Below are 15,910 nucleotides of genomic sequence, written 5' to 3'. Positions count from 1 at the left end.
TAAGTACAGAGAAACTGTGGGCTCTACCTAGATTTTACTTTTAAAGAGGCAGATGACAGGAAGCAGAAACCAGTGGCTTGAATGAGATTTAGGCTTCTCATGGTTTTTAATTTTCTGTATGACATTTTCATTAGCATTGGCCACTTGACTACTGTAAGGAACTGTGTGTTTACTGATTTTGTAATAATAGCATCTATTCTTTTGGAATCTGGACTTTGAACAACAACTCATTTTACAGAATCATTGAATAGCCAGTTCCTATTCTTTCTTACCTAGAATTTTTCCAGGGGATTTCACATGGCAGGTTAACGGAAGAAAAGCCATTTGTGTAACTCTTCTGTTAGGTTTGTTTCCCTCCCCCTTGGATCCCTAGATATAACTTCTTACGTTCTTTTCCTGCTAATTGACCGGCAGCATCCTGTAATATTATCATCCCTTTGTCCCAAGGAATGGTGTAGTTTTATTCAAAGAGCAATAAAATGTCATGTCTTGTCTATTCCTACCTATAAAAAGATCTTTTTCCTTTATTCAGTTAGATTTTGTGGAATAACTGGTTAAAGGAAAAGCAATAAAACATTTCAGGAACAATTAGCACTAAAATTTTGATCCACTTTAATATAAAAATCTCATTTTTTCCTTTTAATTATATTTTTTAAGTAGCTATGGAAGAAAGTGTAAAGTGAAAGCATGCAAAAAATAGCATTAAACTTCTAGTCCATTTGTAAACTTATATGAAATAATCTGGACATACTTATTTTCCAAAAAGTAAAACATGTATGATTGTACATGTCATACAGATTGAGTTAGAAAATTAAGCTTTTTTTTGCCCTTTCAAATGTAGGGTTGTCATATAATTTTAAGAGCTATTATTATAGTATTCAAAGTGAATTGCTATAAAATTCACTTTTCATTAAGCCTTTTATTACACTGTTGATGTTCCTTTACTAAGCTTTTAAAGCTTGTAAGAGCTACTTAGTGAAGTAGTAATCAAGTGCAAACTTAAATAAACGGTTATAATTTTTCTGGAAATGAGGAAGATTTAACCAGATGTTAAAATGTGTATGTATGATCATAAGAGAAATACCATTATTATAACAATTGATCGATTAAGTAATTCAAGTTATTTAGTTACATTTTCTCAATTTGGTATGGTAAAGCATTATTTGAAAAAGTACACGAAGGATGTATGTAGATAATATTACTGCTGTTAGAGAACCAGCTGCAAATTAGTGCATGCTTTTGGGAATACAAGTAACTGCATACTTTCCTAACTTGGTTTAGACTGTATGACCTCCCTAGAAATTACATGTATGTCTGTATGTGTGTATTTATGTATATTTGGGAATATATAAAAAATACTGTCTTTCTCTTCTTCCCCTTTTTAGTTTTAGATTGTAAGCAAAAGAAATCAAGGTCAAGATCTGGAAGCAAGAAGAAAATGCTAACATTACCTCATGGTGCTGACGAGGTTTACATTCTCAGATGCAGGTGTGTGCTTATATTGCTAAATCTGCTTAGTTCAGATTTTGTGTTGATATGTTAGCTACTTTTTAGGGATTTTAAATTTGTGGCAGAAGGTGCATTCTCCACAATTAAATTATAAATGAACTTTTGGAGACAAGCTTAAAATCTTAACTCAGTTCATAAACGCTATACTTTAACGGATCAACTTTTTTATATTAGCGAAAGAGCCTCTATGATACTGTGAATTATAAAAATAGCTTTTTGTTGTTTTATTTATTTGCTTTGTTTGGTTTGATTTGGTTTGATTTTTTAAAGTTGTCTTTAGTTTCTGCTTATTGGGAATATATACTTCTAAGTATAGCTATACAAATTATTCACACCTCCCTCCCATATTCACCCTCACGTAGTTCAAGGAATTCTGAATTGGGTAAGGGTCTTTTAAAAAGAAGATGCATTTTGGAAATACAGTTGTTTTAAATGTAGGTTTTAAGACCTTTTATTTAATTTTAATCTAATGTTCCCATTTCTACAAATATTACTGGAGTTATTATAGCTGTTAAATATGTGAATTGGCAGTTTTGATACTGTATTAAATCGTTTTGATTTTATATGTATTTAGAAACTATTGTCCAGAGCGCGCTCTCCAATATATGGTAAAGCTTACTTCTTATGTTTATTGATTTTATGGGAATTGGTTTTAAATAAAGGGAATTGGTCATGTTAAGAAAACTGTCATTAACTTCTTCTGTAGGTTTTGTGGCCTAGTCTTTCGTGGACCATTGTCTGTTCAGGAAGACTGGATTAAGCACTTACAACGACACATTGTAAACGCTAATCTTCCACGGACTGGAGCTGGCATGGTGGAAGTCACGTCACTGTTTAAAAAGCCTGCTTCCATTACAGAAACTTCATTTTCTTTACTAATGGCAGAAGCAGCTTCATAGAACGAGGAAACCTTTTAAATAGCAAATATGAATTGGATGTAAATTTGAAATTCTTTGTCTTTTTTTTAAAGCCACATTAAATTATCTGTTTATAAATACTAAAGCAGGAAAAAGGGGAAAGGTGAATTATGGTGACATCAGAACAAATTGAGTACTTCAAACAGTAAGTAGTCTATTTTATATAGGACAGAAGATGTGTTTTCAAGGCTTACTGGATTTTGTCAGTTAACTGTATTCATTCAGTAAAAGATCAGTATATGTAAGCAGTCATTAATAAACTTGCACATAGATACTTAAAGACAGACTTAAGGAAAATTATGTTTTCTGCAGTGTTACCAGGATCAAGGTTCTGTTTATTCCCCCACAAGACTTGCATTGAAAAATAAGATATTATATTTTGTTTGTATGTATTTAGTGTTTTGTATAATACCTGGAACCGCTAACTAAATTTACTCAACTTAGGGCATTAAATATCATGTACTTCATAGATTGAGACTGTTCACTCAAATAGGGCAGAGTACTATTCTATCTAGATGTGTAAGTGTTTTTTTAAAATCACATGGAATGGTTTTTTTTATACTAAAAAGTGGAGGGAGATTTGTTTAAACAAGTATTTCTAAAAGAAATATGTACATAGTCCTGGAAATTATTTGTGGTAAGGAAATATTCTTTACTCCAGTTGCATTTCTCAGACAAATAAAGTGGTGCATCCATGCTACCTCCTACTTTGTCAACAAAGATGCTATTTACCCTTTACATTTTTGTATCATAATAGATTTTAAAATCTAATGTTCTTTATTGCAAGGCATCCTTTTGTTAACAGATTTGTTTCTTTTTAATGTTTTACCTAAAATTTGACATGCTTACAGGACAGGTTTGCCTCTTACTTTATTTAACATTGTAGAAATGTAATTAATAAAGATGCTCACTACACAATTTAGAATAGGTTTTCTCATTTATATTCTCTTCCAAAATTGATCAGTAGCAAAACTTAATACACCAATTGAAATATTTCTACATATGATGAGAATGTTTACAATTTAAATTTTAGAACTTGTTTTGGATGTGATTATATGTACGAAAATCGTGTAACACTATGCTTATGCTAAGAACCGACATAATGGAATTACTGAAATAAATGTGCTGTGAGGAATGGAAAATATGGTGCAGATGTCTTGGTCATGATAAATTGTGATTCTTCTTTTCAACTTTTTCCAAAAACAAATTAGTTCTTTTAATCTGAAATCAGATTGCTTTACAAATAACAGTTTTTGTATGCAAGCACCATTTCATTTAATTTCATGTAGTATGGCTAATACTATAGTTGAAACAAGGATATGCATTGATACTTCGTATGTAAATAAAGTTAAAAACATTAAATAAGGAGTATTTTGGTAGAGTATATACATACCTCACTGCCAGTGAAATTGCTTTCCTATGGTATATCTCCTTACCAGAAAAATCTCTAAATAAAAAAAGACTTAAAGAAAGTTACAATGTGTATAGTGTGAAGCATTTTTTATTTTTATCACTGGTGGGAATAGCCCATTTGGGTTTGTGTTTCATTTGATTTAAATTGTTTATACTTAGCAGATTACTTTATTCACATACCTTATGTGTGAAATTAGGAAATTGGACTGAATGGATCATTCAAGAGTCTCTTGATCCCTGGGGTGTACTAGATAAAGGAAAAGTACTTGTAAGTTATCTTCATTTTCAAAATGCCTAATAGAAACTGTATTTTTTTTATAAAGATGAGAGTAAAACATCAAATTACTTTTGACTAAAAATATACCAAATCTGTGTTATAGTGGTTGTCTCTTATTGAGCAAGTTTCATTGATAGTTATATTTGACTATATATATGTGTGTATATGTGTGTGTGTGTGTGTGTGTATAAAACTGGAAGACAATACTACATAGCAAGTAGAGTTCAGAAGTTTAAAAAAAAAGACTCCTGGTGGAAAGACTAGCAATCACTAGATCCCGTTTAGCTCTAATTTTTATAGTTCTGTGATTTTATCTTTTTTAAAAAAAGGTTTTAGTGATTTTTTAGAGAGAGAAGGAGAAAGAGAAACATCTGTCGGCTGCCTCCTTGCACACCCCCTACTGGGGATCAGACCCACAACCCAAGCATGTTCCCTGACTGGTAATTGAACCAGCGACCTCTCAGTGCATCGGATGAAGTTCAACCAGCTGAGCCACACTGGCCAGGGCTCATTTTTATCTTATTAAGCCTACTATCAAGATGTAGGAATACAAGAAAAATAGCTAGTTTAACCACAAGTTTCATAAACAAACCTAGATTAATTTTTTTTATGTCAAACTATATTTAAAATAATTATGTCTTTTTCTAGATGTAAAGAGAATTCAAATTCAAATTAGAAACCGTAAACTAGAGGGAATCCTAAAAAGTAAATTAAACAAAGAACATTTCTCATAGTAAAGATATTTGGGTTACAAAATTTTAAAAATACTTTAGGAAGCAAAGTTATTTGGCTTCCACATATAAAATATTGTCTCTGGTTAGGCTTTCATGTCTAAATATGGCTTGATTCAGTATTGTCTAATTTTCTTTTAATTCTTTTATCATTGCCTAAGATATTTCAGCTTTTTTAGTATTAAAGCTTTTTCTCTGGTTAAAATCTGGTTAAAAGTGTTGATTTATTTAATAGCATCAAGACACATGCTTCTTTAGAATATATTAGAACCACAGCATAGCTAATAACTCTATTCACATCTCCATTTTGGTTCACATATTAAATACAGGTTAGACAGAGTTTTTCAGTAGTAAACAAACTTCTTAAGGTCATGAACTTAACCTCTTAGGAACTGTACACTTAAAGCATATTAATCCAAAGGATAGCTTTGATTTTTTTTTTCTCTTACTGGAAAATGTAATATATATTCATTTTAGAAATATTAGGAAAATGAGAAAGCCAATAATGGGGAAAGTCACCTTTTCTATCATAACTCAAAGACATTCACTTTAAACAGCTTATAGCATTTCTCTCTCTAGTCTTATTGTTTCAGTATAATTAATTGTAATGTTTTATAATGTATCTCATTTTTCCAAGTTAATTTTAAATTTGAGTTCTGCCTTGTATAGACTAACCTTTTGAATTGTAGCTCGGGAGCATTTTCCAACACCAACAACTGATTCTCTGATTCTCCAGACACCAACTGGGAGACCAACAATTCAGTTTTGACACTGGTGACCTGGAGTCCATATTTTAAAGGGCTTATAGTCCTACAGGACTGCCCACATTTCAGATGCCAGTAGAAAGTATCAGGTCACCTGTACTTCTGGCAAACCAGCTATAAATTGGGGGTTCCCACAAAACCCATCTTCAGGTTCAATAATTTGCTAGAATGACTCAGAACTCAGGAAACTACTTGACTTTGCCAATTCATTATAAAGGATATAACTCAGGAACAGCCAAATGGAAGAGACAGTTGGGGCAAGGTATTGGGGAAAAGGGTGGTGTGGAGTGATCCATCCTCGCAGCATCTTGGTGTATTGACCAACCTGGAAGCTGTCTGAACCCCATCACTTGTGGGATTATTATGGAGGTTTCCTTACAAAGGCACAATTGATTAAATCATTGGCTGTTGGTGATTATTAACTCAATCTCTAGCTATTTTTCCCTCCATAGAGCTCTGAGGTTGGTAAGACAGAGTTCCAACCCTCCAATCATGCCCTGGTCTTTCTGGTAACTAGCTCTTGTCTGAAGCTATCAGGTGGTCCATAGCCACCAGCCATGTCATTAGCATACAAGAGACACTCATCACTCTGAAAATTTCAAGAGTTATTTAGGAGTTGTGTGTGAGGAGCCAGGAACAAAACCCAAGTATTTGTTTTTTATTATAGTTAACACTTGGATGTGACAAAAAGCCAGCATCAGTGATATTTCAGATCATGAACCATTATCAGCATTTACCCCTGCTATAGGAGGTAGCTATCAAAAATTTTTCAACAGTGGAAACTTTTCTTATTTTGAGGGCTAATCAAGTTCAGGTATTGGTCTTTCATTAGTAGCCCATAACTCCAATTTCTTGGTCCTCTAGCCTACATTTTAGACATAGGTACAACTTCAGTTTTCCCTGATTATCACAAATAACTGAATAATACTTTTAATTGCTTAGGTAAACAGTAATAAGTAAAACTTACATAAATTGATATCTAATAGTTCAAGTTTCTTACATTAAATCAGAAGACAAGATGAATAAAAAGTGAATATAATCTATTAACTTGGTTTTTTTTTCTTGTTCCTAAAATTTTAGACAAGAAAAAGAAAAATACACAGCATTCCACCATATTAAAATTTGTCTTATTAGTCTTGTTTTTCTATTTATATACTTTTGCTTTTTAAAAGAACATGAGATTAGGCTATGTAGAAATTGACTGTTCTCTTAGCAGTAGATCCACAAACATTTTTATGCCACTAAATATTAAGATTTTTGCATAATGTTTTATTGTACCACACATGATTTACTACTTCATTAAAATGTAGCACAATATTTTGCAAGATGCAGCTATAAACAGGATGAGCTTGGCAGGAGCCCAACTGAATAAGTATAGCCAACTGCAAAAAAAGGGAAGAAATCAACATGTGATTAACCAAATATGTGATTAACCAAATAGTATATATAAACAGTGGCTAAGCCTCTCTTTGGGGAGACAGAGATTTGGATGTAAATCACCTGCAAGTAAATAAAACTACCTAAAGACAACCATGTAACCCCTTGAGTTGGGTAACGAGTTCTTTCTGTTGGGTTTGATGCCTTTCATTCGTGGTGTTGATTTTCTCAAATATTTGGTTGATACTTGCTTGTTCATCTTATATTTCTTGTTAGCCTTTCTGTACATGTTCTATTGATTCAGCCTGTTTCTAGTGATTATAGGGAAGGAGTACAACCAGTATGGAGTCTTCTAGAAGTATAGACTTCATTCCTCTTTCATGGCTGAACTAAAAGCACCCAAACCTCTAGAGCCCTTCCCACCTTTTGGAGCCACCTTTCTTTGCATAGTTTGGATTAAGATTTCCTCCTTCAAACACAACCACCCAAAATCTATGGGACACAGTGAAAACAGTCCTGAGATGGAATTTCATAGCATTACAGGCCTACCTCAAGAAGCAAGAAAAAGCTCAAGTAAACAGTTTAACCATACACCTAAAAGAATTAGAGAAAGCACAACAGGAAAGATTACATAGAAACTAAAAAACCAATACAAAACATCAGTGAAACCAAGGGCTGGTTCTTTGAAAAGTTAAAAAAGATTGATGAACCTTTAACCAGTCTCATCAAGGAACAGAGGGGACACAAATAAAATCAAATGAAAAAGGAGAAGTAACTGACATCACAGAAATACAAAGGATTGTAAGAAAGTATCACCAACAATTATATGCCAACAAATGGACAACCTGGGCAAAATGGACAAATTCCTGAAAACATACAATCTTCCAAAACTCAATCAGGATGATGCAGAAAACCTGAATAGACCAATAAGAACTAATGAAATTGAAGCAGTAATTTTAAAAAAACTCCCAGAAAACAGAAGTCCTGGACCAGATGGCTTCATGGGCAAATTTTACCAAACATTCAAAGAAGAGCTAACACCTATCCTCAAACTGTTCCAAAAAAATTCAGGAGGAGGGAAGACTTCCAAGCTCTTTTTACAAAGCCAACTATCAGAGAAAACAAGAAAACAGTCCCACTTACTATTCCAACAAAAAAAAATAAGGTACCTAGGAATAAATTTAACCGAGGAGGTAAAAGACCTGTACTCAGAAAATTATAGGACATTGAAGAAAGAAATTGAGGAAGATGCAAATAAGTGGAAGCATGTACTGTTTTCATGGCTTGGAAGAATCAACATTATTAAAATGTCCATACTACCCAAAACAATCTATAGATTCAGTGCAGTCCTTATTAAAATACCAATGGTATGTTTCACAGGTCTAGAAAAAATATTCCAAAAATTTATATGGAACCATAAAAGACTCCCGAATTGCCTCAGCAATCTTGAGAACAAAGTTGAGAGGGATCACAATATTGGATATCAAACTATACTACAAGGCCATTTTAATCAAGACGGCACTGGCATAAGAACAGGTATATAGATAAATGGAACAGAACAGAGAGCTCAGAAATCAACCCATACCTCTAGGGTCAATATTTGACAGAGGAGCAAGAGCATACAGTGGAGTAAAAACAGTGTATTGAATAAATGGTGCTGGGGAAATTGGACAGATAACATGCAAAAAAAAAAAAAAATGCAACTAGACCACCAACTTGCACCATACAGAAGAATAAACTCAAAATGGATAGAAGACTTTAGTGTAAGTCACGGAACCATAAAAATCCTAGAAGACAGTAAAATCTCAGACACCTCTCATAGCAATATTTTTGCTGATGCATTTCCTAGGGTAAGGGAAACAAAGGAAAAAAACAAATGGGACTGCATCAAAATAAAAAGCTTCTGCACAGCGAAAGTAACCATCAACAAAACGAAAAGGGAACCCGCTGTATGGGAGAAACATACTTGCCAATGATACATCTGATAAGGGGTTAATTTCCAAAGTATACAAAGAAAGGCTCCTACCCCTCAACACCAGGAAGACAATCCAATTTTAAAATGGGCAGACCTGAAAAGACGCTTCTCCAACCAGTAGACATGAAAAAATGCTCAGCATCACTAGTCATCAGAGAGGTACAAGTTAAAACCATAATGAGATATCAGTTCACACCTTCTAGAATGGCTACTGTCAATAAATCAACAAACAAGTGCTTGAGGATGTGGAGAAAAGGGAATCGTAGTGCACTGTTGGTGGGAATGCAGACTGGTGCAGCCACTGTGGAAAGCAGTGTGGGGTTTTCTCAAAAATGGCCTGGCCAGCATGGCGCAGTGGTTGAGCATCGACCTAGGAGCCAGGAGATTTCGGTTCAATTCCCTGCCAGTGCACATGCCTGGGTTTCGGGCTCCATCCCCAGTAGGGGGCGTGCAGGAGGCAGCTGATCAGTGATTCATCATTGATGTTTCTCTTTCTCCCTCTCTCTGAAATCAATAAAGACATTTAAAAAAAATAAAAATAAAAATGGAACTGCCTTTCGACCCAACAATCCCACTTCTGGGAATATATTTTAAGAATCCCGAAACACCAATCAGGAAGAGTATATGCACCCCTATGTTTATAGCAGGGGTGCATATACTTATGTTCTCTCATATATAACCTTAAAGATCCGTTTATAGCCAATTTACAATAGCCAAGATCTGGAAACACCCCAAGTGCCCATTGGTAGATGACTGGATAAAAAAGCTGTGGGACATTTACAAAGTGGAATACTAGGCTATTAAAAGGAAGGAACCTCTTGCCTTTTGCAACAGCATGACTCAACCTGGGGGTTATAATGCTAAGAAAAATAAGCCAGTCAGAGAAAGATAAATACCATATGATCTCATTTATATGTGGAATCTAATGAATAAAATAAACTGAAAAACAAAATAGAACCAGCATGAAAGCTTTTTTTTTTTGATAGAAATTCACATAGATATGTATGTTATTCCCCTAAACCATTATGAAGTCATGTTATAAGAAAGACATAGTTAGCCCAGCTGGTGTAGCTCAGGGGTTGAGCTAGAAGGTGAACTAGGTCATGGTTGGATTCCGTGTCTGGGCACATGCCAGGGTTTGGGGCTCAATCCCCAGTAGGGGGTGTGCAGGAGGCAGCCAATCAATGACTGTCATCATTGATGTTTCTGTGTCTCCCTCTCCCTCTCTAAAATCAACAGAAACATTAAAAAAAAAAAAAAAAGACATAGTTATGCTTCAAAACTGTTCTTTTTAGCTCCTCAAATTCTCTTTTTAAAAAATTTAACTTATGTCAGTCCCTTTAGAGTATCAAATCAGTGCTTCATACTTACTGTAGTCACTAGATGTGTATTTTGTGAAGATACAAAAAATAGGTAAGGAATGAAAGTATATTATTTTTTTGGAAGTTCATCTGAAACATGGAAGTTTAAAATGAGTAAACTTTTTATCCTGTGATTTCAATTTTGTATTCTGCTTTTTTACTTAGTTGTTTCTGGTGATAATTGTTACTCATTTCTCTTTGTTCCATGTGACCAAGTTGCAAATTTAAAATGTCTGTTGTGTCATTTCAGAACTGAAACATTATTTACTAAAGGTAAAGACTATTATGGTAACATGGTTTGTCAAGACCCCTGCTATTACTCATGCAGCATTTTCAAGCCCTTTGAGAAGTCCATAGATCATAGCTTACGAGATCTCCTGTCACCCAGAAGGCCAATACAAAAGTACTTCAGGACATTCACAGGGAATATGGGAGAAACTTATGTTCTCTCATATATAACCTTAAAGGTCCGTTTTTCTCTACCAGACATCTGCTACTGTTGTATTTCCTTTTCCAACACAGCCGGCAGTTTGCCTTCTCCCTAAGACTGAAGCTGACGTGGCTGTTTGGATCGATGATCCGGGACTCTAGAGTACACAGTCCCCTGCATGGTATTGGGCCCACACAGTTTAATAGAAAGTCAGTTCTTCGCATAATTACTGCTGAAATCAAAGGGTTTTAAATGGTAATATTAGCACAACAGTAAGTTTTATTTTGTTCTCATGTCCCATTTTCTAGATGATCTGCTGAGCTGCCGAAAACAGGAGCAAAAGGAAGTATTCACAATTTAGCGAATAAATTCAGCTAGGGCTCACTTTATGTAGGATCTACGAATAACCTTAACAAATTTATTAAATTTTTATACCAATAACCTCTCTAAAAACTTCATCATTGAAGCGCGTGCTATCAGACCGTATTAATCCTGCCCCTTGCTGCAGTTATCGAACAATTCCCCAGTGTGCCACAGCCCTGAAGGTTTGTAGCTCCTAGTCAGTCTGCAATGCTACCCATGTCCTAGATCGTGAAGATTTCACTGTCCGTGCAAGAGGGACATTAGAGTGAGCTGCTGAAGGGGACGAAGGGGTTAGGTAGTTACCTTGGGGGAAAGTGTAATGGGCTGAGGGAGCAGGTGCCAGGACTGGGGCAGAGCGTAGGGAAACGGGGGATGGGAATGTAGAGCTAGGTCATAGGGCCTCTGTGCCACTGTAAGGGATGGGAGATAAGACCTCTAACAAATTATCACTCAGTCTCTTGGCCTCTCCCTCATGATCATGCCCTAGACCTTGTCTGTATCCATAATTGCACCTTTTTCTCAGTGTTAATATTCCTACTCTCAGAATTGCCACTTTTTGTCCTAATTTTTTCTCTGTAATACTGACTCCAGTAATTCGTCATCCCCATTGATCTTACCACCTTTTTACGGGCTCTCAACTACCCCCCTTTCTCCCTCTCTCAACCCCAATTTATTCACCAGTCCATCAAGAGCACTCTCTTGTCCTCACTCATCCTTTGTTCCTCTCACTCTGTGTACTCTCTTGGCAAAATCCCAACCCCAGTTAAACCAGCTCTGCACACTTAGGATGTTTTTTTCCTCCCATCTTAAAACAAAAACCTCTCTTTTAGCCCCTTCTCTCCTTTCCAGCTACCACACATATTTCTATTTTTTCTTTTAAAGCAAAATTACTTGTCAGAGCCAGATAGATAGTAAGCATGATAACATAATAGATAACATTTATTGAGCATTTGCTATATGTCAGGCACTATCCCAAATAGTTTACACATTAATCTTAATTGGTTCTCATAGCAACCCAGTGAAATAGAAAATACCATATTTTGCGATGAGAAAAAGGCACAAAGAGCTTACTTTCCCAACAGCTGGCAAACAGTGAAGCTGGAATTCAAATCCAGGCAGTCTGGTGTCAGAGCCTATCTATGCCCTTAACTATTAAGAGTAAAGCGGCCTGGCCGCGCATGGCTCAGCGGCTGAGCATCGACCTGGGATCCAGAAGATCCCTGTTGGATTCCCGGTCAGGGCGCATGCCTGGGTTGCAGGCTCGATCCCCAGTCGGGGGCGTGCAGGAGGCAGCTAATCAATGGCTCTCATTGATGTTTCTATCTCTCCCTCTTACTTCCTCTCTCTGAAGTCAATAAATTTTTTAAAAAAGGTAAAGCAAAGTATGTTCTCACTCTGAGTTCTCATTCACATCAGCAGCACACTCCAATTTCCAAGAGTGAGTAGTTCCACCCCGATCGTTCCTCATGAGTGGTGGTGCTAAGAGGTTCTGGCTGCTGGGCTACGTACTGTAAGGTGGAGCTTTCCATTTAACCAGGTTTCTTTAGAGGCGATTGCTTTTGGCTGAGGACACTTTCTGTTTTGTAATCTTTTGGCTTTAGCTTTTTGTGGTTTCCTTGTGTTTTGCATTTCTTACATCTCATTAGTAAGGGGCTTCAGCTGCCTCTCTGGTAGAAGCTCATAGGATGCTAAACGAATCAGAGTGGGGTCAAGGGAAAAGGAATTTTCTCCTCCTGATCTATTCTATCCCAGAAAAGAATCCCTGAGCTGAATGAGATTAGTAATAAACACAACTACTTTGAATTATACCCTCTGCAATTGCTAATTTGGAATCTGTGATGGCAGAAGGTGGCGGATTTTCTTTAAAAGCACTATCTACCAAAGTGTGGGGGGGGGTGGGGAGGCACCAATGACATAATGGCGTTACTTTCTCAGACCCTAACCTGACATTTCCCTAGAGAACTTAAAGAATTGCCTTCGATCCATTATTAATTTGTTACTTCCTTCTTACATCATCTTTGGAGAGGGAGGAATTCAATTAAACATTTAGTATGAATATTTTGTAAATAACCACTGAAATCTTTAAATAGTAAATCCTCAAGATCAGTTAAGTTTTTAAGTCTTACGAGCAAGGAAACATTAGACTTGCTCTAGCTGACTACTGACCTCATTCTCGTTGGCAGACATTTCCCTTCCCAAACAGTTACTGGCAAGGGGAGGGGTTCCTGTGATTGGCTTTTCTCTTTCTGGCTGAAACAGGTTGTGGATTCAAATACCATCCCTATAGGGAAGCCGTTACTATTTCTTACTGTTTTTTGTTTGATTCATTTTATTGGCTCCTTAAAAGTTATCCTCATGTCAGAGATAGTTTAAAACTCTCATAAGGAGCAGGCAAGATTTTCCCAGCCATGTTACTGCCCCCCCACCCTCCCCTGTACCCCATTAAATGTTCTACCTTCCTGTACCCACACATGTTTTAATTACAGTTTTCTTTTTTTCTTAATATATCTTTTATTGATTTCAGAGAGAGGAAGGGAGATGGAGAGAGAGAGAAACATCAATGATGAGAGTCATTGATCGGCTGCCTCCTGCATGACCCTGACTGGGGATTGAGCCCACAGCCTGGGCGTGTGCCCTGACGGGGATCGTACCTCCATCTCCTGGATCCTAGGCTGATGCTCAACTGCTGAGCCACACCTGGCTGGGCAATTTTCAAAAAAAATGTTGAAATTTTATTAGTCCACAAAGAAAGTTCTAAACAGTTCACAAGGAACTGATGTTAATATGAACCTACTATAAGAGAATAAAGAATTGATTTACAAACTCCCATGGTGAATGTAAATCCAACCATTTCCCAAGTGGCTGCTTTTCACTGTGGAAGTTTTATTTCTTAGGAAACAAATGCTGGATAACTTTGCCAAACCAGCCTAAACTTGATAAGTGATCTCCATTGGCCCTTTAGGAGTCATACCTGAAACATTTATCTCTTGAGTTCTAAAGAAAATACATAACTTAGGAGAAACTCTTGGATAAGAGGTTTTAATCCTATATACTTTTGAGGGAGTTGATTCCTTTTAAGACAGAGCTTTCGCCTAATTGCTTTTAGTAAATTAAAATAATTTTCATATTAATGGTGTAAAGAAGAGTAGTATTGTCAAGGATTGCAGAGACCAAGAATGTAATTTAACAATTTGTGGCCCAAGATTTTTCTGTGATGAATCCAACTGTACCTGTGTTGGATGGATGTGGCCACCTCCTGAAGCAGAGAAGGACTTTCTGTCTGTGTTAAATGTAAATAATCCTTATGGCAGGTCCTTTAGGCTGATGCCAATAGTGTGCATGGGGACGAAAGACTATGTATACTAAGAAATAACTACAGAGGAATTAACATATTGAGTAGAAGTGGGAGAGAAAACGAGGTTTGGCAAGGCTGCCCAGGTGAAGGTCTTGTTCAGAAAGAGGAGACCAGGGAGCAGAGGAGGCACCAAGGGGTCTTAGAAAGGAGGCTGTTGGAGCAGTTTCTGACTCAACCCAGTGGATATGTTTGGAGAGTCAACCAGAAGACAAAAACAAACAAACAACAAAACCCAAACTTTGCTTTCTTATGGACTACAGCTGAGGGAAAGGGAATATTTTGTGTGAACGGATGCAGGAAGGAGGGACTGCTGCTTCTCCATGACGCCCTCGTTTCTCACTGCCACTTCCTCTGGCGCAGTAACACCGCTGGAAACACCCAAATGACAAACACAACTCCAGCTGGCATTTTCTACCCAATAGAAGCAATTTTCTCCTGACCATAAGAGAGAACAAATCCTTTTTTCCATGGTTAAAAAAACAAAATGGGTGGCATTTCCCTCTGGCGGTTGATGATGGGGCCAATGACAAAGGCACATTTGAAGTCTAGCGGCTGTTGGGGGAAGGAAGTTGGGAGTAGTGGGGCGAACGCTAACCAAGTATCATCGCTTGATTTTTAAGCCTGGGTGGTTCCCTCTGAATTCGGGGTCTTGTGTTAAGCCAAACACAAGACCCCGAATTCATAACTGTTTAGTTTTCCCATCACGAGGAAGTGGACTATATGATCTGTTCTTGTACCTCTAGAATTCTGTAATTACAACAGAAAGCACCCTAATAAACTAGCCTGTACCAAGAATAGAAAAAAATAGCATATAGAGTACGGTGTCCTTTTAGTTACGTTTATGCTTCATTATAATTGGTTTATGTAACTTCTTTTTTTTTTTTAATCTTCTGGAGTCTCTACCTCAGAAAGTACTGCATAGTTCATTTTAGCAAAGATAAAAGGCAGAACTGGTAACACATCATATCGCCACATGGAGGCTAGCAATTAGACAGAAAGCCAGACAAAAATCACAAGGCGAGCCATAAATAAGAGAGAGTCTTAATGTGATTTAAATAGCGTGACTGAGCTGCATTCAGTGTCAGCCTGGTCACCAAGGCCAATGCGACATCACCGTCTATAGAGATGTATTCCAGCAAAGGACTTCTGCATCCACCATCTGGTGCCCGACGTGGGGAACACATCTCACTGAATGACACGTAACCCAGTGGGATGCACCAAATTTGCTTAAACATGAGAACATCCTCCTCTTATAACAAAAGCTGCGTAGGACCCTAATTTTATATTCTGTAAATGTCCTGGAAATGATTAAAGCAGCAGTCTTCTGGGGAGACCTCGGAACATTTACTGATCTTGTTTCCTTTGTCAAAGCCATAATTTCAGAAAGTATTGTGGGTTTCAGCTTACACCGAAAAGCCAATTAGATGTCTTTAAAAAC

At 36.7% G+C, this 15,910-nt stretch overlaps 1 protein-coding gene across 1 annotated transcript in view; it reads left to right on the top strand.

Annotated features, from left to right (window-relative positions):
- Positions 1 to 10,185, top strand: part of ZNF644 (zinc finger protein 644) — a 95,617-nt gene extending 85,432 nt beyond the window's left edge. Inside the window, 2 exon segments of the mRNA XM_081143739.1 lie at positions 1,386 to 1,488; positions 2,216 to 10,185. Coding sequence (XP_080999865.1) covers positions 1,386 to 1,488; positions 2,216 to 2,408 — 296 coding nt within the window. The 3' untranslated portion in view covers positions 2,409 to 10,185.
- The last annotated feature ends 5,725 nt before the right edge of the window (positions 10,186 to 15,910 follow it).

This window comes from Miniopterus schreibersii (genome assembly GCF_964146895.1).
Source record: "Miniopterus schreibersii genome assembly, chromosome: 8".
NCBI lineage: Eukaryota > Metazoa > Chordata > Mammalia > Chiroptera > Miniopteridae > Miniopterus > Miniopterus schreibersii.
This window is presented reverse-complemented; position numbering and strand designations above follow the sequence as displayed.